The following is a 23,469-nucleotide window of genomic DNA, read 5'->3' on the forward strand; positions in this document are numbered from 1 at the left end:
AGTGTTCAGAGTGGTGATGGTAGTGTGGTGTTCAGTGTGGTGATGGTAGTGTAGTGTACAGTGTGGTGATGGGTAGTATAGTGTATAGTGTGGTGATGGGTAGTGTATAGTGTGGTGATAGGGTAATGTAGTGTTCAGAGTAGTGATGGGTAGTACAGAGTGGTGATAGGGAGTGTAGTGTATAATGTGGTGATGGGTAGTGTAGTGTACAGTGTGGTGATGGGTAGTGTAGTGTATAGTGTGTGATGGGTAGTGTAGTGTATAGTGTGGTGATGGGTAGTAGAGTTTATAGTGTGTGATGGGTAGTGTAGTGTTCAGAGTGGTGATGGGCAGTGTAGTGTTAGTGTGGTGATGGTAGTGTATAGTGTGGTTATGGGTAGTATAGTTTATAGTGTGGTGATGGGCAGTGTAGTTTAAAGTGTGGTGATGGGTAGATGTAGTGTATAGTGTGGTGATGGGTAGTGTATTGTTCAGAGTGGTGATGGGCAGTGTAGTGTTCAGAGTGGTGATCGGTAGTGTGGTGTTCAGAGTGGTGATGGACAATGTAGTGTATAGAGTGGTGATGGGTAGTGTAGTGTATAGTGTGGTGAAGGGTAGTGTAGTGTACAGTGTGGTGATGGGTAGTGTAGTGTATAGTGTGGTGATGGGTAGTGTATAGTGTGGTGATGGGTAGTGTAGTGTATAGTGTGGTGATGGGTAGTGTATAGTATGTTATGGGTACTGTAGTTTATAGTGTGGTGATGGGTAGTGTATAGTGTGGTTATGGGTACTGTAGTTTATAGTGTGGTGATGGGTAGTGTATGTATAGTGGTGATGGTAGTGTAGTGTATAGTGTGGTGATGGGTACTGTAGTGTATAGTGTGGTTATGGGTACTGTAGTGTATAGTGTGTGATGGTAATGTAGTTTATAGTCTGGTGATGGTAGTGTAGTGTTCAGAGTGGTGATGTGTGGTGTTCAGTGGGTGATAGGTAGTGTATAGTGTGGTGATGGGTAGTGTATAGTGTGGTGATGGTAGTGTCGTGATAGTGTGGTGATGGGTAGTGTATAGTGTGGTGATGGGTAGTGTAGTTTATAGTGTGGTGATAGGTAGTGTAGTTTATAGTGTGGTGATGGGTAGTATAGTTTATAGTGTGGTGATAGGTAGTGTAGTGTTCATGGTGGTGATAGGTAGTGTAGTGTTCAGAGTGGTGATAGGTAGTGTTGTGTTCAGAGTGGTGATGGGTAGTGTAGTGTATAGTGTGGTGATGGGTAGTGTAGTGTTCAGAGTGGTGATGGGTAGTGTAGTGTATAGTGTGTGATGGGTAGTGTAGTGTATAGTGTGGTGATAGGTAGTGTAGTGTATAGTGTGGTGATGGACAATGTAGTGTATAGAGTGGTGATGGTAGTGTAGTGTATAGTGTGTGAAGGGTGATGTGTGTGATGGGTAGTGTATAGTGTGGTGATGGGTAGTGTAGTGTATAGTGTGTGATGGGTAGTGTATAGTATGGTTATGGTACTGTAGTTTATAGTGTGGTGATGGTAGTGTAGTGTATAGTGTGGTGATGGTAGTGTAGTGTTCAGAGTGGTGATAGGTAGTGTATAGTGTGGTGATGGGTAGTGTAGTGTATAGTGTGGTGATGGGTAGTGTAGTGTTCAGAGTGGTGATGGGTAGTGTGGTGTTCAGAGTGGTGTTCAGAGTGGTGATGGACAATGTAGTGTATAGAGTGGTGATGGGTAGTATAGTGTATAGTGTGGTGAAGGGTAGTGTAGTGTACAGTGTGGTGATGGGTAGTGTATAGTGTGGTGATGGATAGTGTAGTGTATAGTGTGGTGATGGGTAGTGTATAGTATGGTTATGGGTACTGTAGTTTATAGTGTGGTGATGGGTAGTGTTTAGTGTGGTTATGGGTACTGTAGTTTATAGTGTGGTGATGGGTAGTGTATAGTGTGGTTATGGGTACTGTAGTTTATAGTGTGTGATGGTAGTGTAGTGTATAGTGTGGTGATAGGTAGTGTGTTTATAGTGTGAATAGGTACTGTAGTGTATAGTGCGGATATCTGTAGTGTACAGTGTGTGATGGTAGTGTAGTTTATAGTGTGATGGTAGTGTAGTGTTCAGTGTGGTGATGGGTAGTGTAGTGTATAGTGTGGTTATGGGTAGTGTAGTGTATAGTGTGGTGATGGGTGTAGTGTATAGTGTGGTTAGGTACTGTAGTGTATAGTGTGGTGATGGGGCAGTGTAGTGTATAGAGTGGTTATGGGTAGTGTAGTGTACAGTGTGGTGATGGGTAGTGTAGTGTATAGTGTGGTGATGGGTAGTGTAGTGTATAGTGTGGTGATGGGTAGTGTAGTGTATAGTGTGGTGATGGGTAGTGTAGTGTTCAGTGTGGTGATGGGTAGTGTAGTGTTCAGTGTGGTGATGGTAGTATAGTGTACAGTGTGGTGATGGGTAGTGTAGTGTATAGTGTGGTGATGGGTAGTGTAGTGTACAGTGTGATGATGGGTAGTGTAGTGTACAGTGTGATGATAGGTAATGTAGTGTATAGTGTGGTGATGGTAGTGTAGTGTTCAGTGGTGATGGGTAGTGTAGTGTACAGTGGTGATGGGTAGTGTAGTGTACAGTGTGTGATGGGTAATGTAGTAGTGGTGATGGGTAGTGTAGTGTTCAGTGTGGTGATGGGTAGTGTAGTGTACAGTGTAGTGATGGTAGTGTAGTGTACAGTGTGGTGATGGGTAGTGTAGTGTATAGTGTGGTGATGGGTTGTGTGTAGTGTGGTTATGGGTACTGTAGTGTATAGTGTGGTGATGGGTAGTGTAGTGTATAGTGTGGTGATGGGTGGTGTGGTGTTCTGTGTGGTGATGGTAGTGTGGTGTTCAGAGTGGTGATGGGCAGTGTGGTGTACAGTGTGGTGATGGGTAGTGTAGTGTATAGTGTGGTGATGGGTAGTGTAGTGTACAGTGTGGTGATGGTAGTGTAGTGTATAGTGTGGTGATGGGTAGTGTAGGTTACAGTGTGGTGATGGTAGTGTAGTGTTCAAGTGGTGATGGTAATGTAGTGTTCAAGTGGTGATGGTAGTGTATAGTGTGGTGATAGGTAGTGTAGTGTTCAAGTGGTGATAGGTAGTGTATAGTGTGGTGATGGGCAGTGTAGTGTTCAGAGTGGTGATGGTAGTGTATAGTGTTGTGATGGGTAGTGTCGTGTATAGTGTGTGATAGGGTAGTGTATAGTGTGTGATAGGTAGTGTAGTTTATAGTGTGGTGATGGGTAGTGTAGTTTTAGTGTGGTGATGGGTAGTTTATAGTGTGGTGATGGTAGTGTGGTGTTCAGAGTGGTGATGGTAGTGTAGTGTATCGTGTGTGATGGGTAGTGTAGTTTATAGTGTGGTGATGGGTAGTGTAGTTTATAGTGTGGTGATGGGTAGTGTAGTGTATAGAGTGGTTATGGGTAGTGTAGTGTACAGTGTGGTGATGGTAGTGTAGTGTATAGTGTGGTGATGGGTAGTGTAGTGTATAGTGTGGTGATGGGTAGTGTAGTGTTTATAGTGTGGTGATAGGTAGTGTAGTATTCAGTGTGGTGATGGGTAGTGTAGTGTTCAGTGTGGTGATGGGTAGTGTAGTGTACAGTGTGGTGATGGGTAGTGTAGTGTATAGTGTGGTGATGGTAGTGTAGTGTATAGAGTAGTGATGGGTAGTGTGTGTATAGTGGTGATAGGTACTGTAGTGTAAAGTGTGGTGATGGGTAGTATAGTGTATAGTGTAGTGATGGGTAGTGTATAGTGTTGATGGGTAATGTAGTGTTCAGAGTGATGGTAGTGTACAGAGTGGTGATGGGTAGTGTAGTGTATAATGTGGTGATGGGTAGTGTAGTGTACAGTGTGGTGATGGGTAGTGTAGTGTATAGTGTGGTGATGGGTAGTGTAGTGTATAGTGTGGTGATGGGTAGTAGAGTTTATAGTGTGGTGATGGGTAGTGTAGTGTTCAGAGTGGTGATGGGTAGTGTAGTGTAGTGTGGTGATAGGGTAGTGTATAGTGTGGTTATAGGGTAGTGTAGTTTATAGTGTGTGATGGTAGTGTAGTTTAAAGTGTGGTGATGGGTAGTAGTAGTGTATAGTGTGGTGATGGGTAGTGTAGTGTTCAGAGTGGTGATCGGTAGTGTGGTGTTCAGAGTGGTGATGGACAATGTAGTGTATAGAGTGGTGATAGGTAGTGTAGTGTATAGTGTGGTGAAGGGTAGTGTAGTGTACAGTGTGGTGATAGGTAGTGTAGTGTATAGTGTGTGATGGTAGTGTATAGTGTGTGATAGTAGTGGTGTATAGTGTGGTGATAGTAGTGTATAGTATGGTTATGGTACTGTAGTTTATAGTGTGGTGATGGTAGTGTATAGTGTGGTTATGGGTACTGTAGTTTATAGTGTGGTGATAGGTAGTGTAGTGTAGTGTATAGTGTGGTGATGGGTAGTGTAGTGTATAGTGTGGTGATGGGTACTGTAGTGTATAGTGTGGTTATAGGTACTGTAGTGTACAGTGTGGTGATGGGTAATGTAGTTTATAGTGGTGATGGGTAGTGTAGTGTTCAGAGTGGTGATAGGTAGTGTAGTGTTCAGTGGTGATAGGTAGTGTATAGTGTGGTTATGGTAGTGTAGTTTATAGTGTGGTGATTGGTAGTGTATAGTGGTGATGGTAGTGTAGTGTATAGAAGTGGTGATGGGCAGTGTAGTGTATAGTGTGGTGATGGGTAGTGTAGTGTATAGTGTGGTGATGGTAGTGTAGTGTATAGTGTGGTGATAGGTAGTGTAGTTTATAGTGTGGTGATAGGTAGTATAGTGTATAGTGTGGTGATAGGTAGTGTAGTGTTCAGTGTGGTGATAGGTAGTGTTTGTTTATAGTGGTGATGGGTAGTGTGGTGTATAGTGTGGTGATAGGTAGTGTGGTGTTCAGTGTGTGATGGGTAGTGTAGTGTACAGTGTGGTGATGGGTAGTGTAGTGTTCAGTGTGGTGATAGGTAGTGTAGTGTACAGTGTGTGATAGGTAGTGTAGTGTATAGTGTGGTGATGGGTAGTGTAGTGTTACAGAGTGGTGATGGGTAGTGTAGTGTTCAGAGTGGTGATGGGTAATGTAGTGTTCAGTGTGGTGATGGGTAGTGTATAGTGTATAGGTAGTGTAGTGAAGTAGTGATAGGTAGTGTATAGTGTGGTGATAGGTAGTGTAGTATTCAGAGTGGTGATAGGTAGTGTATAGTGTTGATAGGGTAGTGTAGTGTATAGTGGTGATAGGTAGTGTATAGTGTGGTGATGGTAGTGTAGTTTATAGTGTGTGATGGGTAGTGTAGTTTATAGTGTGGTGATGGTAGTATAGTTTATAGTGTGGTGATGGTAGTGTAGTATTCAAGTAGTGATAGGTAGTGTAGTGTATAGTGTGTTGATGGGTAGTGTAGTTTATAGTGTGGTGATGGGTAGTGTAGTTTATAGTGTGGTGAGGGTAGTGTAGTGTATAGTGTGGTTTATAGGTAGTGTAGTGTACAGTGGTGATGGGTAGTGTAGTGTATAGTGTGGTGATGGGTAGTGTAGTGTATAGTGTGGTGATGGTAGTGTAGTGTATAGTGTGTGATGGGTAGTGTAGTGTTCAGAGTGGTGATGGGTAGTGTAGTGTTCAGTGTGGTGATGGGTAGTGTAGTGTACAGTGTGGTGATGGGTAGTGTAGTGTATAGTGTGGTGATAGGTAGTGTAGTGTATAGAGTGGTGATGGTAGTGTAGTGTATAGTGTGGTTATAGGTACTGTAGTGTAAGTGTGGTGATAGGTAGTATAGTGTATAGTGTGGTGATAGGTAGTGTATAGTGTGTGATAGGTAATGTAGTGTTCAGAGTGGTGATGGGTAGTGTACAGAGTGGTGATGGGGGAGTGTAGTGTATAATGTGGTTATGGGTAGTGTAGTGTACAGTGGTGATGGGTAGTGTAGTGTATAGTGTGGTGATGGGTAGTGTAGTGTATAGTGTGGTGATGGGTAGTAGAGTTTATAGTGTGTGATGGGTAGTGTAGTGTTCAGAGTGGTGATGGTAGTGTAGTGTGTAGTGTGGTGATGTGATAGGTAGTGTATAGTGTGGTTATGGGTAGTGTAGTTTATAGTGTGGTGATGGGCAGTGTAGTTTAAAGTGTGGTGATGGGTAGTGTAGTGTATAGTGGTGATGGTAGTGTATTGTTCAGTGTGGTGATGGGTAGTGTAGTGTTCAGAGTGGTGATCGGTAGTGTGGTGTTCAGAGTGGTGATGGACAATGTAGTGTATAGAGTGGTGATGGGTAGTGTAGTGTATAGTGTGGTGAAGGGTAGTGTAGTGTACAGTGTGGTGATGGGTAGTGTATAGTGTGGTGATGGGTAGTGTAGTGTATAGTGTGGTGATGGGTAGTGTATAGTATGGTTATGGGTACTGTAGTTTATAGTGTGGTGATGGGTAGTGTATAGTGTGGTTATGGGTACTGTAGTTTATAGTGGGTGATGGGTAGTGTAGTGTAGTGTATAGTGGTGATAGGTAGTGTAGTGTATAGTGTGGTGATGGGTACTGTAGTGTATAGTGTGGTTATGGTACTGTAGTGTACAGTGTGGTGATGGGTAATGTAGTTTATAGTCTGGTGATGGGTAGTGTAGTGTTCAGAGTGGTGATGGGTAGTGTAGTGTTCAGTGTGGTGATGGGTAGTGTATAGTGTGGTTATTGGTAGTGTAGTTTATAGTGTGGTGATGGGTAGTGTATAGTGTGGTGATGGGTAGTGTAGTGTTCAGAGTAGTGATAGGTAGTGTATAGTGTTGTGATGGGTAGTGTAGTGTATAGTGTGGTGATAGGTAGTGTAGTGTTCATAGTGGTGATGGTAGTGTAGTATTCAAGTGGTGATAGGTAGTGTAGTGTTCAGTGTGGTGATGGTAGTGTATAGTGTGGTTATGGTAGTGTAGTTTATAGTGTGGTGATTGGTAGTGTATAGTGTGGTGATAGGTAGTGTAGTGTATAGAGTGGTGATGGGTAGTGTAGTGTATAGTGTGGTGATGGGTAGTGTAGTGTATAGTGTGGTGATGGGTAGTGTAGTGTATAGAGTGGTGATGGTAGTGTAGTTTATAGTGTGGTGATGGGTAGTATAGTGTATAGTGTGGTGATATAGTGTAGTGTTCAGAGTGGTGATAGGTAGTGGTGTTTATAGTGTGGTGATAGGTAGTGTGGTGTATAGTGTGGTGATGGGTAGTGTGGTGTTCAGTGTGGTGATGGGTAGTGTAGTGTACAGTGTGGTGATGGGTAGTGTAGTGTTCAGAGTGGTGATGGTAGTGTGGTGTTCAAGTGGTGATGGGTAGTGTGGTGTACAGTGTGGTGATGGGTAGTGTAGTGTATAGAGTGGTGATGGTAGTGTAGTGTATAGTGTGGTTATGGGTACTGTAGTGTAAAAATGTGGTGATGGTAGTATAGTGTATAGTGTGGTGATGGTAGTGTATAGTGTGGTGATGGGTAATGTGGTGTTCAGAGTGGTGATGGGTAGTGTACAGAGTGGTGATGGGGAGTGTAGTGTATAATGTGGTTATGGGTAGTGTAGTGTACAGTGTGGTGATGGGTAGTGTAGTGTATAGTGTGGTGATGGGTAGTGTAGTGTATAGTGTGGTGATGGGTAGTAGAGTTTATAGTGTGGTGATGGGTAGTGTAGTGTTCAGAGTGGTGATGGGTAGTGTAGTGTGTAGTGTGGTGATGGGTAGTGTATAGTGTGGTTATGGGTAGTGTAGTTTATAGTGGTGATAGGGCAGTGTAGTTTAAAAGTGTGTGATAGGTAGAAGTAGTGTATAGTGTGGTGATGGTAGTGTATTGTTCAGAGTGGTGATGGTAGTGTATGTTCAGAGTGGTGATCGGTAGTGTGGTGTTCAGAGTGGTGATGGACAATGTAGTGTATAGAGTGGTGATAGGTAGTGTAGTGTATAGTGTGTGAAGGTAGTGTAGTGTACAGTGTGGTGATAGGTAGTGTAGTGTATAGTGTGGTGATGGGTAGTGTATAGTGTGGTGATGGGTAGTGTAGTGTATAGTGGGTGATGGGTAGTGTATAGTATGGTTATGGTACTGTAGTTTATAGTGTGTGATGGTAGTGTATAGTGTGGTTATGGTACTGTAGTTTATAGTGTGGTGATGGTAGTGGTGTAGTGTATAGTGTGTGATAGGTAGTGTAGTGTATAGTGTGATGATGGTACTGTAGTGTATAGTGTGGTTATAGGTACTGTAGTGTACAGTGTGGTGATAGGTAATGTGTTTATAGTCTGGTGATAGGTAGTGTAGTGTTCAGAGTGGTGATAGGGTAGTGTAGTATTCAGTAGGTGATAGGTAGTGTATAGTGTGGTTATTGTAGTGGTGGTGATGTAGTGTATAGTGTGGTGATGGGTAGTGTAGTGTTCAGAGTGGTGATGGGTAGTGTAGTGTATAGTGGTGATGGGTAGTGTAGTGTTCAAGTGGTGATGGTAGTGTAGTGTTCAGTGTGGTGATGGGCAGTGTATAGTGTGGTTATAGGGCAGTGTAGTTTATAGTGTGGTGATTGGTAGTGTATAGTGTGGTGATAGGTAGTGTGTATAGAGTGTGATAGGTAGTGTAGTGTTCAGTGTGTGATGGTAGTGTATAGTGTGGTTATGGGCAGTGTAATTTATAGTGTGATTAGTGAGTGTATAGTGTAGTGATAGGTAGTATGTCGTGTATAGTGTGGTGATGGGTAGTGTAGTGTATAGTGTGGTGATAGGTAGTGTAGTGTTCCAGAGTGGTGATGGTAGTGTAGTGTTCAGTGTGGTGATGGGTAGTGTATAGTGTGGTTATGGGTACTGTAGTTTATAGTGTGGTGATGGGTAGTGTAGTGTATAGTGTGGTGATGGGTAGTGTAGTGTATAGAGTGGTGATGGGTAGTGTAGTGTATAGTGTGGTGATGGGTAGTGTAGTGTATAGTGTGGTGATGGGTAGTGTAGTGTATAGAGTGGTGATGGGTAGTGTAGTTTATAGTGTGGTGATGGGTAGTATAGTGTATAGTGTGGTGATGGGTAGTGTAGTGTTCAGAGTGGTGATGGGTAGTGGTGTTTATAGTGTGGTGATGGGTAGTGTGGTGTATAGTGTGGTGATGGGTAGTGTGGTGTTCAGTGTGGTGATGGGTAGTGTAGTGTACAGTGTGGTGATGGGTAGTGTAGTGTTCAGAGTGGTGATGGGTAGTGTGGTGTTCAGAGTGGTGATGGGTAGTGTGGTGTACAGTGTGGTGATGGGTAGTGTAGTGTATAGTGTGGTGATGGGTAGTGTAGTGTACAGTGTGGTGATGGGTAGTGTAGTGTATAGTGTGGTGATGGGTAGTGTAGTGTATAGTGGTGATGGTAGTGTAGTTTATAGTGTGGTGATGGGTAGTGTGGTTTATAGTGTGTGATAGGTGTGTGGTTTATAGTGTGGTGATGGTAGTGTGGTGTTCAGAGTGGTGATGGGTAGTGTAGTGTATCGTGTGGTGATGCATAGTGTAGTTTATAGTGTGGTGATGGGTAGTGTAGTTTATAGTGGTGATGGTAGTGTAGTTTATAGTGTGTGATGGGTAGTGTGGTGTTCAGAGTGGTGATGGGTAGTGTGGTGTTCAGTGTGTGATGGTAGTGTGGTGTTCAGAGTGGTGATAGTAATGTAGTGTACAGTGTGTTGATAGGGCAATGGTGTACAGTGTGATGATAGTAATGTTATACAGGGTGTGATGGGTAATGTCATATACAGGGTTATGGAAAATGTAGTGTACAATGTGGTGATGGTAATGTAGTGTACAGGGTGGTGATGGTAATGTCGTGTACAGTGTGGTGATAGGTAGTGTAGTGTATAGTGTGTGATGGGTAATGTAGTGTACAGTGTGATGATGGGTAATGTAGTGTACAGGGTGATGATGGTAATGTAGTGTACAGGGTGGTGATGGGTAATATCGTGTACAGGGTGATGGATAGGTAATGTAGTGTACATGGTGATGATGGGTAATGTAGTGTACAGGGTGATGATTGGTAATGTAGTGTACATGGTGGTGATGGGTAATGTAGTGTACAGGGTGATGTGTAATCGAGTGTACAGGGTGATGATGAGTAATGTAGTGTACAGGATGATGATGGGTAATGTAGTGTACATGGTGGTGATGGGTAATGTAGTGTACAGGGTGATGGGTAATCGAGTGTACAGGGTGATGATGAGGGTAATGTCGTGTACAGTGTGGTGATGGGTAATGTCGTGTACAGTGTGTGATGGTAATGTAGTGTACAGTGTGATGATGGGTAATGTATTGTATAGAGTGGTGATGGGTAGTGTATAGTGTGGTGATGGTAGTGTAGTGTACAGTGTGGTGATGGGTAATGTCGTGTACAGTGTGACGATAGGGTAATGTATTGTATAGAGTGGTGATGGGTAGTGTATAGTGTGGTGATGGGCAGTGTAGTACAGTGTGGTGATGGGTAGTTTAGTGTATAGTGTGGTGATGGGTAGTGTAGTGTACAGTGTGGTGATGGGCAATGTAGTGTACAGTGTGGTGATGGGTAGTGTAGTGTTCAGTGTGGTGATAGGTAGTGTATAGTGTGGTGATGGTAGTGTAGTGTACAGTGTGGTGATGGGTAGTGTAGTGTATAGTGTGGTGATGGGCAGTGTAGTGTACAGTGTGGTGATGGGTAGTGTAGTAACAGTGTGGTGATGGGTAATGTAGTGTATAGTCTGGTGATGGGTTGTGTATAGTGTGGTGATCTGGTAGTGTAGTTTATAGTGTGGTGATAGGTAGTGTAGGTTACAGAGTGGTGATGGGTAGTGTAGTGTTCAGTGTGGTGATGGGCAGTGTAGTGTTCAGAGTGGTGATAGGGCAATGCAGTATTCAAGTGGTGATAGGGCAGTGTATAGTGTGGTGATAGGTAGTGTAGTGTTCAGAGTGGTGATAGGTAGTGTATAGTGTGGTGATGGGCAGTGTAGTGTTCAGAGTGGTGATGGTAGTGTATAGTGTGATAGGCAGTGTAGTGTATAGTGGTGATGGGCAGTGTAGTGTATAGTGTGGTGATAATCGGCAGTGTAGTGTATAGTGTGGTATATAGTGCAGTTTCCAGAGTAGTGATGGGCAGTGTATTTATAGTGTGGTGATGGGCAGTGTGGTGTATAGTGTGGTGATGGCAGTGTGGTCCAGTGTGGTGATGGTAGTGTAGTGTACAGTGTGGTGATGGGTAGTGTAGTGTTCAGAGTGGTGATGGGTAGTGTGGTGTTCAGAGTGGTGATGGTAGTGTGGTGTACAGTGTGGTGATGGGTAGTGTAGTGTATAGTGTGGTGATGGGTAGTGTAGTGTACAGTGTGGTGATGGGTAGTGTAGTGTATAGTGTGGTGATGGTAGTGTAGTGTATAGTGTGGTGATGGGTAGTGTAGTTTATAGTGTGGTGATGGGTAGTGTGGTTTATAGTGTGGTGATGGGTACTGTAGTTTATAGTGTGGTGATGGGTAGTGTAGTGTATAGTGTGGTGATGGGTAGTGTAGTGTATCGTGTGGTGATGCATAGTGTAGTTTATAGTGTGGTGATGGGTAGTGTAGTTTATAGTGTGGTGATGGGTAGTGTAGTTTATAGTGTGGTGATGGGTAGTGTGGTGTTCAGAGTGGTGATGGGTAGTGTGGTGTTCAGTGTGGTGATGGGTAGTGTGGTGTTCAGAGTGGTGATGGGTAATGTAGTGTACAGTGTGTTGATGGGTAATGTAGTGTACAGTGTGATGATAGGTAATGTAGTGTACAGGGTGATGATAGGGTAATGTCATATACAGGGTTATGGAGGCAATATAAATGTACAATGTGGTGATGGTAATGTAGTGTACAGGGTGATGATGGGTAATGTGTGTACAGTGTGGTGATGGGTAGTGTAGTGTATAGTGTGGTGATAGGTAATGTAGTGTACAGTGTGATGATAATTAATGTAGTGTACAGGGCGATGATGGCAATGTAGTGTACAGGGTGGTGATGGGCAATATCGTGTACAGGGTGATGGGTAATGTAGTGTACATGGTGATGATGGTAATGTAGTGTACAGGGTGATGATTGGTAATGTAGTGTACATGGTGGTGATGGGTAATGTAGTGTACAGGGTGATGTGTAATCGAGTGTACAGGGTGATGATGAGTAATGTAGTGTACAGGATGATGATGGGTAATGTAGTGTACATGGTGGTGATGGTAATGTAGTGTACAGGGTGATAGGTAATCGAGTGTACAGGGTGATGATGGGTAATGTCAGTACAGTGTGGTGATGGGTAATGTCGTGTACAGTGTGGTGATGGTAATGTAGTGTACAGTGTGATGATGGGTAATGTATTGTATAGAGTGGTGATGGGTAGTGTATAGTGTGGTGATGGGTAGTGTAGTGTACAGTGTGGTGATGGGTAATGTCGTGTACAGTGTGATGATGGGTAATGTATTGTATAGAGTGGTGATGGGTAGTGTATAGTGTGGTGATGGGTAGTGTAGTGTACAGTGTGGTGATGGGTAGTTTAGTGTATAGTGTGGTGATGGGTAGTGTAGTGTACAGTGTGGTGATGGGTAATGTAGTGTACAGTGTGGTGATGGGTAGTGTAGTGTTCCAGTGTGGTGATGGGTAGTGTATAGTGTGGTGATGGGCAGTGCAGTGTACAGTGTGGTGATGGGCAGTGTAGTGTATAGTGTGGTGATGGGTAGTGTAGTGTACAGTGTGGTGATGGGCAATGTAGTGTATAGTCTGGTGATGGGTTGTGTATAGTGTGGTGACGGCAGTGTAGTTTATAGTGGTGATGGGTAGTGTAGGTTACAGAGTGGTGATGGGTAGTGTAGTGTTCAGAGTGGTGATGGGTAGTGTAGTGTTCAGAGTGGTGATGGGTAATGTAGTGTTCAGAGTGGTGATGGGTAGTGTATAGTGTGGTGATGGGTAGTGTAGTGTTCAGAGTGGTGATGGGTAGTGTATAGTGTGGTGATGGGTAGTGTAGTGTTCAGAGTGGTGATGGGTAGTGTATAGTGTTGTGATGGTAGTGTAGCGTGTATAGTGGGTGATGGGTAGTGTAGTGTATAGTGTGGTGATGGGTAGTGTAGTGTATAGTGTGGTGATGGGTAGTGTAGTGTATAGAGTGGTGATGGGTAGTGTAGTGTATAGTGTGGTGATGGGTAGTGTAGTGTATATTGTGGTGATGGGTAGTGTAGTGTATAGAGTGGTGATGGGCAGTGTAGTTTATAGTGTGGTGATGGGTAGTATAGTGTATAGTGTGGTGATGGGCAGTGTAGTGTTCAGAGTGGTGATGGGTAGTGGTGTTTATAGTGTGGTGATGGGTAGTGTGGTGTATAGTGTGGTGATGGGTAGTGTGGTGTTCAGAGTGGTGATGGGCAGTGTGGTGTTCAGAGTGGTGATGGGTAAGTGTAGTGTTCAGAGTGGTGATGGGTAGTGTGGTGTTCAGAGTGGTGATGGGCAGTGTAGTGTATAGTGTGGTGATGGTAGTGTAGTGTTCAGAGTGGTGATGGGTAGTGTAGTGTATAGTGTGGTGATGGGTAGTGTAGTGTATAGTGTGGTGATGGGTAGTGTAGTGTATAGTGTGGTGATGGGTAGTGTTGTTTATAGTGGGTGATGGGTAGTGTAGTTTATAGTGTGGTGATGGGCAGTGTTTTATAGTGGTGATGGGCAGTGGTTTATAGTGTGGCGATGGGTAGTGTGGTGTTCAGAGTGGTGATGGGTAGTGTAGTGTATCGTGTGGTGATGGGTAGTGTAGTTTATAGTGTGGTGATGGGTAGTGTAGTTTATAGTGTGGTGATGGGTAGTGTAGTTTATAGTGTGGTGATGGGTAGTGTGGTGTTCAGAGTGGTGATGGGTAGTGTGGTGTTCAGTGGGTGATGGTAGTGTGGTGTTCAGAGTGGTGATGGTTAATGTAGTGTACAGTGTGGTGATGGGTAATGTAGTGTACAGGGTGATGATGGGTAATGTCGTGGGGTGATGATGGGTAATGTAGTGTACAGGGTGATGATGGGTAATGTAGTGTACAGGGTGGTGATGATGGTAATATAGTGTACAGGGTGATGATGGTAATGTAGTGTTCAGAGTGGTGATGGTAATGTAGTGTTCAGAGTGGTGATGGGTAGTGTATAGTGTGGTGATAGGGCAGTGTAGTGTTCAGTGTGGTGATGGGTAGTGTATAGTGTGGTGATGGGCAGTGTAGTTTCAGAGTGGTGATGGTAGTGTATAGTGTTGTGATGGTAGGTATGTATATAAATGGCGACGATGGGTAGTGTAGTGTATAGTGTGGTGATGGGCAGTGTAGTGTATAGTGTGGTGATGGGTTGTGTAGTGTATAGAGTGGTGATGGGCAGTGTAGTGTATAGTGTGGTGATGGGTAGTATAGTGTATAGTGTGGTGATGGGTAGTGTAGTGTATAGAGTGGTGATGGGTAGTGTAGTTTATAGTGTGGTGATGGGCAGTATAGTGTATAGTGTGGTGATGGGTAGTGTAGTGTTCAGAGTGGTGATGGGTAGTGGTGTTTATAGTGTGGTGATGGGTAGTGTGGTGTATAGTGTGGTGATGGGCAGTGTGGTGTTCAGAGTGGTGATGGGTAGTGTGGTGTTCAGAGTGGTGATGGGTAGTGTAGTGTTCAGAGTGGTGATGGGCAGTGTGGTGTTCAGAGTGGTGATGGCAGTGTAGTGTATAGTGTGGTGATGGGCAGTGTAGTGTTCAGAGTGGTGATGGGTAGTGTGCAGTGTATAGTGTGGTGATGGGCAGTGTAGTGTATAGTGTGGTGATGGGTAGTGTAGTGTATAGTGTGGTGATGGGTAGTGTTGTTTATAGTGTGGTGATGGGTAGTGTAGTTTATAGTGTGGTGATGGGTAGTGTAGTTTATAGTGTGGTGATGGGTAGTGTAGTTTATAGTGTGGTGATGGGTAGTGTGGTGTTCAGAGTGGTGATGGGCAGTGTAGTGTATCGTGTGGTGATGGGCAGTGTAGTTTATAGTGTGGTGATGGGTAGTGTAGTTTATAGTGTGGTGATGGGTAGTGTAGTTTATAGTGTGGTGATGGGTAGTGTGGTGTTCAGAGTGGTGATGGGCAGTGTGGTGTTCAGTGTGGTGATGGGCAGTGTGGTGTTCAGAGTGGTGATGGGTAATGCAGTGTACAGTGTGGTGATGGGTAATGTAGTGTACAGGGTGATGATGGGCAATGTGGCGCACAGTGCGGTGATGGGTAGTGTCGTGTACATGGTGATGATGGGCAGTGTCACAGTGTGGTGATGGGTAATGTAGTGTACAGGGTGATGATGGGTAATGTAGTGTATAGTGTGGTGATGGGCAGTAGTGTAGTGTATAGTGTGGTGATGGGTAGTGTAGTTTATAGTGTGTGATGGGTAGTGTGGTTTATAGTGTGGTGATGGGCAGTGTAGTTTATAGTGTGGTGATGGGTAGTGTGGTGTTCAGAGTGGTGATGGGTAGTGTAGTGTATCGTGTGGTGATGCATAGTGTAGTTTATAGTGTGGTGATGGGCAGTGTAGTTTATAGTGTGGTGATGGGTAGTGTAGTTTATAGTGTGGTGATGGGTAGTGTGGTGTTCAGAGTGGTGATGGGTAGTGTGGTGTTCAGTGTGGTGATGGGTAGTGTGGTGTTCAGAGTGGTGATGGGTAATGTAGTGTACAGTGTGTTGATGGGTAATGTAGTGTACAGTGTGATGATGGGTAATGTAGTGTACAGGGTGATGATGGGTAATGTCATATACAGGGTTATGGAGGGTAATGTCGTGTACAATGTGGTGATGGGTAATGTAGTGTACAGGGTGATGATGGGTAATGTCGTGTACAGTGTGGTGATGGGTAGTGTAGTGTATAGTGTGGTGATGGGTAATGTCGTGTACAGTGTGATGATGGGTAATGTAGTGTACAGGGTGATGATGGGTAATGTAGTGTACAGGGTGGTGATGGGTAATATTGTGTACAGGGTGATGGGTAATGTAGTGTACATGGTGATGATGGGTAATGTAGTGTACAGGGTGATGATTGGTAATGTAGTGTACATGGTGGTGATGGGTAATGTAGTGTACAGGGTGATGTGTAATCGAGTGTACAGGGTGATGATGAGTAATGTAGTGTACAGGATGATGATGGGTAATGTAGTGTACATGGTGGTGATGGGTAATGTAGTGTACAGGGTGATGGGTAATCGAGTGTACAGGGTGATGATGGGTAATGTCGTGTACAGTGTGGTGATGGGTAATGTCGTGTACAGTGTGGTGATGGGTAATGTAGTGTACAGTGTGATGATGGGTAATGTATTGTATAGAGTGGTGATGGGTAGTGTATAGTGTGGTGATGGGTAGTGTAGTGTACAGTGTGGTGATGGGTAATGTCGTGTACAGTGTGATGACGGGCAATGCATTGTATAGAGTGGTGACGGGCAGTGTATAGTGTGGTGATGGGCAGTGTAGTGTACAGTGTGGTGATGGGTAGTTTAGTGTATAGTGTGGTGATGGGCAGTGTAGTGTACAGTGTGGTGATGGGTAATGTAGTGTACAGTGTGGTGATGGGTAGTGTAGTGTTCAGTGTGGTGATGGGCAGTGTATAGTGTGGTGATGGGTAGTGTGGTGTTCAGAGTGGTGATGGGTAGTGTAGTGTATAGTGTGGTGATGGGTAGTGTAGTGTACAGTGTGGTGATGGGTAATGTAGTGTATAGTCTGGTGATGGGTTGTGTATAGTGTGGTGACGGGTAGTGTAGTTTATAGTGTGGTGATGGGTAGTGTAGGTTACAGAGTGGTGATGGGTAGTGTAGTGTTCAGAGTGGTGATGGGTAGTGTAGTGTTCAGAGTGGTGATGGGTAATGTAGTGTTCAGAGTGGTGATGGGTAGTGTATAGTGTGGTGATGGGTAGTGTAGTGTTCAGAGTGGTGATGGGTAGTGTATAGTGTGGTGATGGGTAGTGTAGTGTTCAGAGTGGTGATGGGTAGTGTATAGTGTTGTGATGGGTAGTGTCGTGTATAGTGTGGTGATGGGTAGTGTAGTGTATAGTGTGGTGATGGGTAGTGTAGTGTATAGTGTGGTGATGGGTAGTGTAGTGTATAGAGTGGTGATGGGTAGTGTAGTGTATAGTGTGGTGATGGGTAGTGTAGTGTATATTGTGGTGATGGGTAGTGTAGTGTATAGAGTGGTGATGGGTAGTGTAGTTTATAGTGTGGTGATGGGTAGTATAGTGTATAGTGTGGTGATGGGTAGTGTAGTGTTCAGAGTGGTGATGGGTAGTGGTGTTTATAGTGTGGTGATGGGTAGTGTGGTGTATAGTGTGGTGATGGGTAGTGTGGTGTTCAGAGTGGTGATGGGTAGTGTAGTGTTCAGAGTGGTGATGGGTAGTGTGGTGTTCAGAGTGGTGATGGGTAGTGTAGTGTATAGTGTGGTGATGGGTAGTGTAGTGTTCAGAGTGGTGATGGGTAGTGTAGTGTATAGTGTGGTGATGGGTAGTGTAGTGTATAGTGTGGTGATGGGTAGTGTAGTGTATAGTGTGGTGATGGGTAGTGTTGTTTATAGTGTGGTGATGGGTAGTGTAGTTTATAGTGTGGTGATGGGTAGTGTAGTTTATAGTGTGGTGATGGGTAGTGTAGTTTATAGTGTGGTGATGGGTAGTGTGGTGTTCAGAGTGGTGATGGGTAGTGTAGTGTATCGTGTGGTGATGGGTAGTGTAGTTTATAGTGTGGTGATGGGTAGTGTAGTTTATAGTGTGGTGATGGGTAGTGTAGTTTATAGTGTGGTGATGGGTAGTGTGGTGTTCAGAGTGGTGATGGGTAGTGTGGTGTTCAGTGTGGTGATGGGTAGTGTGGTGTTCAGAGTGGTGATGGTTAATGTAGTGTACAGTGTGGTGATGGGTAATGTAGTGTACAGGGTGATGATGGGTAATGTCGTGTACAGGGTGATGATGGGTAATGTAGTGTACAGGGTGATGATGGGTAATGTAGTGTACAGGGTGGTGATGGGTAATATCGTGTACAGGGTGATGATGGGTAATGTAGTGTTCAGAGTGGTGATGGGTAATGTAGTGTTCAGAGTGGTGATGGGTAGTGTATAGTGTGGTGATGGGTAGTGTAGTGTTCAGAGTGGTGATGGGTAGTGTATAGTGTGGTGATGGGTAGTGTAGTGTTCAGAGTGGTGATGGGTAGTGTATAGTGTTGTGATGGGTAGTGTCGTGTATAGTGTGGTGATGGGTAGTGTAGTGTATAGTGTGGTGATGGGTAGTGTAGTGTATAGTGTGGTGATGGGTAGTGTAGTGTATAGAGTGGTGATGGGTAGTGTAGTGTATAGTGTGGTGATGGGTAGTATAGTGTATAGTGTGGTGATGGGTAGTGTAGTGTATAGAGTGGTGATGGGTAGTATAGTTTATAGTGTGGTGATGGGTAGTATAGTGTATAGTGTGGTGATGGGTAGTGTAGTGTTCAGAGTGGTGATGGGTAGTGGTGTTTATAGTGTGGTGATGGGTAGTGTGGTGTATAGTGTGGTGATGGGTAGTGTGGTGTTCAGAGTGGTGATTGGTAGTGTGGTGTTCAGAGTGGTGATGGGTAGTGTAGTGTTCAGAGTGGTGATGGGTAGTGTGGTGTTCAGAGTGGTGATGGGTAGTGTAGTGTATAGTGTGGTGATGGGTAGTGTAGTGTATAGAGTGGTGATGGGTAGTGTAGTGTATAGTGTGGTGATGGGTAGTGTAGTGTATAGTGTGGTGATGGGTAGTGTAGTGTATAGTGTGGTGATGGGTAGTGTTGTTTATAGTGTGGTGATGGGTAGTGTAGTTTATAGTGTGGTGATGGGTAGTGTAGTTTATAGTGTGGTGATGGGTAGTGTAGTTTATAGTGTGGTGATGGGTAGTGTGGTGTTCAGAGTGGTGATGGGTAGTGTAGTGTATCGTGTGGTGATGGGTAGTGTAGTTTATAGTGTGGTGATGGGTAGTGTAGTTTATAGTGTGGTGATGGGTAGTGTAGTTTATAGTGTGGTGATGGGTAGTGTGGTGTTCAGAGTGGTGATGGGTAGGTAGTGTTCAGAGTGGTGATGGGTAGTGGTGTTTATAGTGTGGTGATGGGTAGTGTAGTTTATAGTGTGGTGATGGGTAATGTAGTGTACAGGGTGATGATGGGTAATGTCGTGTACAGTGCGGTGATGGGTAATGTCGTGTACATGGTGATGATGGGTAATCGCGTGTACAGTGTGGTGATGGGTAATGTAGTGTACAGGGTGATGATGGGTAATGTAGTGTACAGGGTGGTGATGGGTAATGTAGTGTACAGGGTGATGATGGGTAATGTAGTGTACAGGGTGATGATGGGTAATGTAGTGTACAGGGTGGTGATGGGTAATGTAGTGTACAGGGTGATGTGTAATCGAGTGTACAGGGTGATGGTGAGTAATGTAGTGTACAGGATGATGATGGGTAATGTAGTGTACATGGTGGTGATGGGTAATGTAGTGTACAGGGTGATGGGTAATCGAGTGTACAGGGTGATGATGGGTAATGTAGTGTACAGGGTGATGATGGGTAATGTAGTGTACAGGGTGATGATGGGTAATGTAGTGTACATGTTGATGATGGGTAATGTAGTGTACATGGTGATGATGGGTAATGTAGTGTACAGGGTGATGGGTAATCGAGTGTACAGGGCGATGATGGGTAATCTAGTGTACAGGGTGATGATGGGTAATGTCATGTACAGTGTGGTGATGGGTAATGTAGTGTACAGGGTGACGGGTAATGTAGTGTACAGGTTGAGAGGTAGAGGTGATTTGAGAAAGGCTTTACAACCTCACACTTGAAGGGCTTCTCTCCAGAGTGTTGTAGAGAGTGAACCTTTAGCGACATGCCGCGCTTGAATGACTTCCCACACGTCTCACAGGTGAACGGCATGTCCTTGGTGTGGGCTAGACAAACAGACAGACAGACAGTCAGTAAGACAGAACTATCACCAGTTACAGACATGTCCTTAGAATCTACACAGGAAACAAATCAGACATCATTGAATGTCTCTCTACAGGACCATATCCACTGACTACAGTATCTTTACTCCTACTGACACATTCCCCCGTCCCCATCCACTCTGACCCCACTGTCCCCATCCACTCTGACCCATTCCCCCCCTGTCAACATCCACTCTGACCCCCCGTCCCCATCCAGTCTGACCCATTCCCCCTGTCACCATCCAGTCTGACACCTCTGTCCCCATCCAGTCTGACACATTCCCTTCCTGTCACCATCCAGTCTGACACCCCTGTCCCCATCCCCCTGTCCCCATCCAGAGTGACCCATTCCCCCTGTCCCCATCCAGTCTGACCCATTCCCCCTGTCCCCATCCAGAGTGACCCATCCCCCTGTCCCCATCCAGTCTGACCCATCCCCCTGTCCCCATCCAGAGTGACCCATTCCCCCTGTCCCCATCCAGTCTGACCCATCCCCCTGTCCCCATCCAGAGTGACCCATCCCCCTGTCCCCATCCAGTCTGACCCATCCCCCTGTCCCCATCCAGAGTGACCCATTCCCCCTGTCCCCATCCAGAGTGACCCATTCCCCCTATCCCCATCCAGAGTGACCCATCCCCCTGTCCCCATCCAGAGTGACCCATTCCCCCTGTCCCCATCCAGAGTGACCCATTCCCCCTGTCCCCATCCAGTCCCCATCCCCCTGTCCCCATCCAGAGTGACCCATTCCCCCTGTCCCCATCCAGAGTGACCCATTCCCCCTATCCCCATCCAGAGTGACCCATTCCCCCTGTCCCCATCCAGAGTGACCCATTCCCCCTGTCCCCATCCAGAGTGACCCATTCCCCCTGTGTCCCCATCCAGTCTGACCCATCCCCCTGTCCCCATCCAGAGTGACCCATTCCCCCTGTCCCCATCCAGTCTGACCCATCCCCCTGTCCCCATCCAGAGTGACCCATTCCCCCTGTCCCCATCCAGAGTGACCCATTCCCCCTGTCCCCATCCAGTCTGACCCATTCCCCCTGTCCCCATCCAGAGTGACCCATTCCCCCTGTCCCCATCCAGAGTGACCCATTCCCCCTGTCCCCATCCAGTCTGACCCATTCCCCCTGTCCCCATCCAGAGTGACCCATTCCCCCTATCCCCATCCAGTCTTCGACCATCCAACCGAAGGAAGAGCGGCGAACGGGATCCCCATTATTCCTGTGGTTAGACCTTTCCCGGTACACGCTCTGGATATTCGACCATTAGGGTCCGGGCTAATCAGGGAAGCCACCATCTAACTGGCCATGGAGATGCAGGGGAGTCATGAGGAGAGAATCAGTCTCTTCCTTATTAACTCTGCTGTGTTTCCCATGGTACTAGGCCTTCCCTGGTTGGCTCGTCATAACCCCACCATTTTCTGGCAACAGAGGGCTCTCACGGGGTAGTCGCGAGAGTGCTCGGGGAGGTGTGTAGGGGTTTCCGTTGGTGCTACCACGGTGGAAAGTCCAGAACGGGTCTCCACCGTACACATTCCCCTAGAATATGCCGATTTGGCTCTCGCCTTCTGTAAAAAGAAGGCAACTCAATTACCATCCCATCGACGGGGGATTATGCGATAAATCTCCTGGTAGACACTGCACATCCCAGAAGTCACGTGTGTCCCCTGTCGCAAGAGGAGACGGCGGCTATGGAGACATATGTCTCTGAATCCCTGCGTCAGGGGTACATTCGGTACTCCACTTCACCCGTCTCCTTGAGTTTCTTTTTTGTGAATAAGAAAGAGGGAGGTCTGTGCTCGTGCATTGACTATCGAGGTCTCAATCAAATCACGGTGAGGTACAGTTACCTGCTACCTCTTATCGCCATGGCGATTGAGTCAATAGACGGGGCGAGCTTCTTCACTAACCTGGATCCCAGGAGTGCTTACAACCTGGTGCGTATCCGGGCGGGAGACGAGTGGAAGACGGCGTTTAGTACCACCTCAGGGCATTATGAGTACCTCGTCATGCCGTACGGGTTGATGAATGCTGCATCAGTCTTCCAATCCTTTGTCGACGAGATTTTCAGGGACCTGCACGGGCAGGGTTTAGTGGTGTATATCGATGACATTCTGATATACTCCGCTACATGCGCCGAGCATGTGTCCTTGGTGCGCAAGGTACTTGGACGACTGTTGGAGCATGACCTGTACGTCAAGGCTGAGAAATGCCTGTTCTTTCAGCAGGCTGTCTCCTTCCTGGGGTATCGCATTTCCACATCAGGGTTGGAGATGGAGAGTGACCGCATTGCAGCCGTGCGTAATTGGCCGACTCCCACCACGATTTTTAGGGTTTGCCAATTACTACCGGAGATTATCCGGGGTTTTGGTCAGGTGGCTGCCCCCATTACCTCACTGCTGAAGGGGGTCCTGTACGTCTGCAGTGGCCGGTTGAGGCGGAGAGTGCTGGCCCATCCGGATCCCTCTTTGGCGTTCAAAGTGGAGGTGGACGCGTCCGAGGCTGGGATAGTGCTTCTACACCTGCATTGCTTGCTGTTTGGGGTTTTAGGCTGGGTTTCTGTACAGCACTTTGAGATATCAGCTGATGTACGAAGGGCTATATAAATACATTTGATTTGATTTGATTTGATAGGAGCCGTGCTCTCTCAGAGCTCGGGCACGCCACCGAAGCTCCACCCCTGTGCTTTCTTCTCGAAGAAGCTCAGCCTGGCGGAGCGGAACTATGATGTGGGGGACCGGGAGCTGTTGGCTGTCGTCAAGGCTTTGAAGGTGTGGAGGCATTGGCTTGAGGGGGCTAAACACCCTTTTCTCATCTGGACTGACCACCGCAACCTGGAGTACATCCGGGCAGGAGACTGAATCCTCATCGGGCAAGGTGGGCCATGTTCTTTACCCGTTTTGTGTTTCCCTGTCCTACAGACCAGGTTCCCAGAATGTGAAGGCAGACGCACTGTCATGGGTGTATAACACAGAGGAGTGGCTCATGGATCAGACTCCCATTCTCCTGGCCTCCTGCCTGGTAGCGCCGGTTGCGTGGGAGCTGGACGCGGACATTGAGCAGGCGTTGCGTACAGAGCCTGCTCCACTCCAGTGTCCCGTCGGGCATCAGTACGTTCCGTCTGCTGTCCGTGACCAGTTGATCTATTGGGCCCACACATCACCCTCCTCTGGTCATCCGGGGATCTGTCGGACGGCGCTCTGTCTAACTGGGAAGTACTGGTGGCCCACCTTGGCTAAGGATGTAAGGGGTAATGTTTCCTCCTGCTCGGTGTGCGCCCAGTGTAAGGCTCCTAGACACCTGCCCAGAGGTAAGCTATATCCCTTACCCGTTCCACAACGGCCATGGTCACACCTGTCGGTAGATTTTCTGATGGATCTTCCTCTCTCACAGGGCAACACCACGATCCTGGTCGTTGTGGATCGTTTCTCTAAGTCCTGTCATCTCCTCCCTTTGCCCGGTCTCCGTACGGCCCTACAGACTGCGAAGGCCCTGTTTACACACGTCTTCCGGCACTACGGGGTGCCTGAGGATATAGTGTCTGATCGAGGCCCCCAGTTCACATCGGGAGTCTGGA

At 46.1% G+C, this 23,469-nt stretch overlaps 1 protein-coding gene across 1 annotated transcript in view; it reads right to left on the bottom strand.

The window, feature by feature from the left end:
- zbtb47b (zinc finger and BTB domain containing 47b) overlaps nt 1-23,469 on the bottom strand; it is a 168,400-nt gene that overhangs the window by 71,793 nt on the left and 73,138 nt on the right. The window contains exon 5 of the mRNA XM_042308580.1: nt 19,742-19,857. Within this exon, the coding sequence (XP_042164514.1) occupies nt 19,742-19,857 (116 nt within the window). The remainder of the gene's footprint in view (nt 1-19,741; nt 19,858-23,469) is intronic.

This window comes from Oncorhynchus tshawytscha, linkage group LG29, assembly GCF_018296145.1.
Source record: "Oncorhynchus tshawytscha isolate Ot180627B linkage group LG29, Otsh_v2.0, whole genome shotgun sequence".
Lineage (NCBI taxonomy): Eukaryota > Metazoa > Chordata > Actinopteri > Salmoniformes > Salmonidae > Oncorhynchus > Oncorhynchus tshawytscha.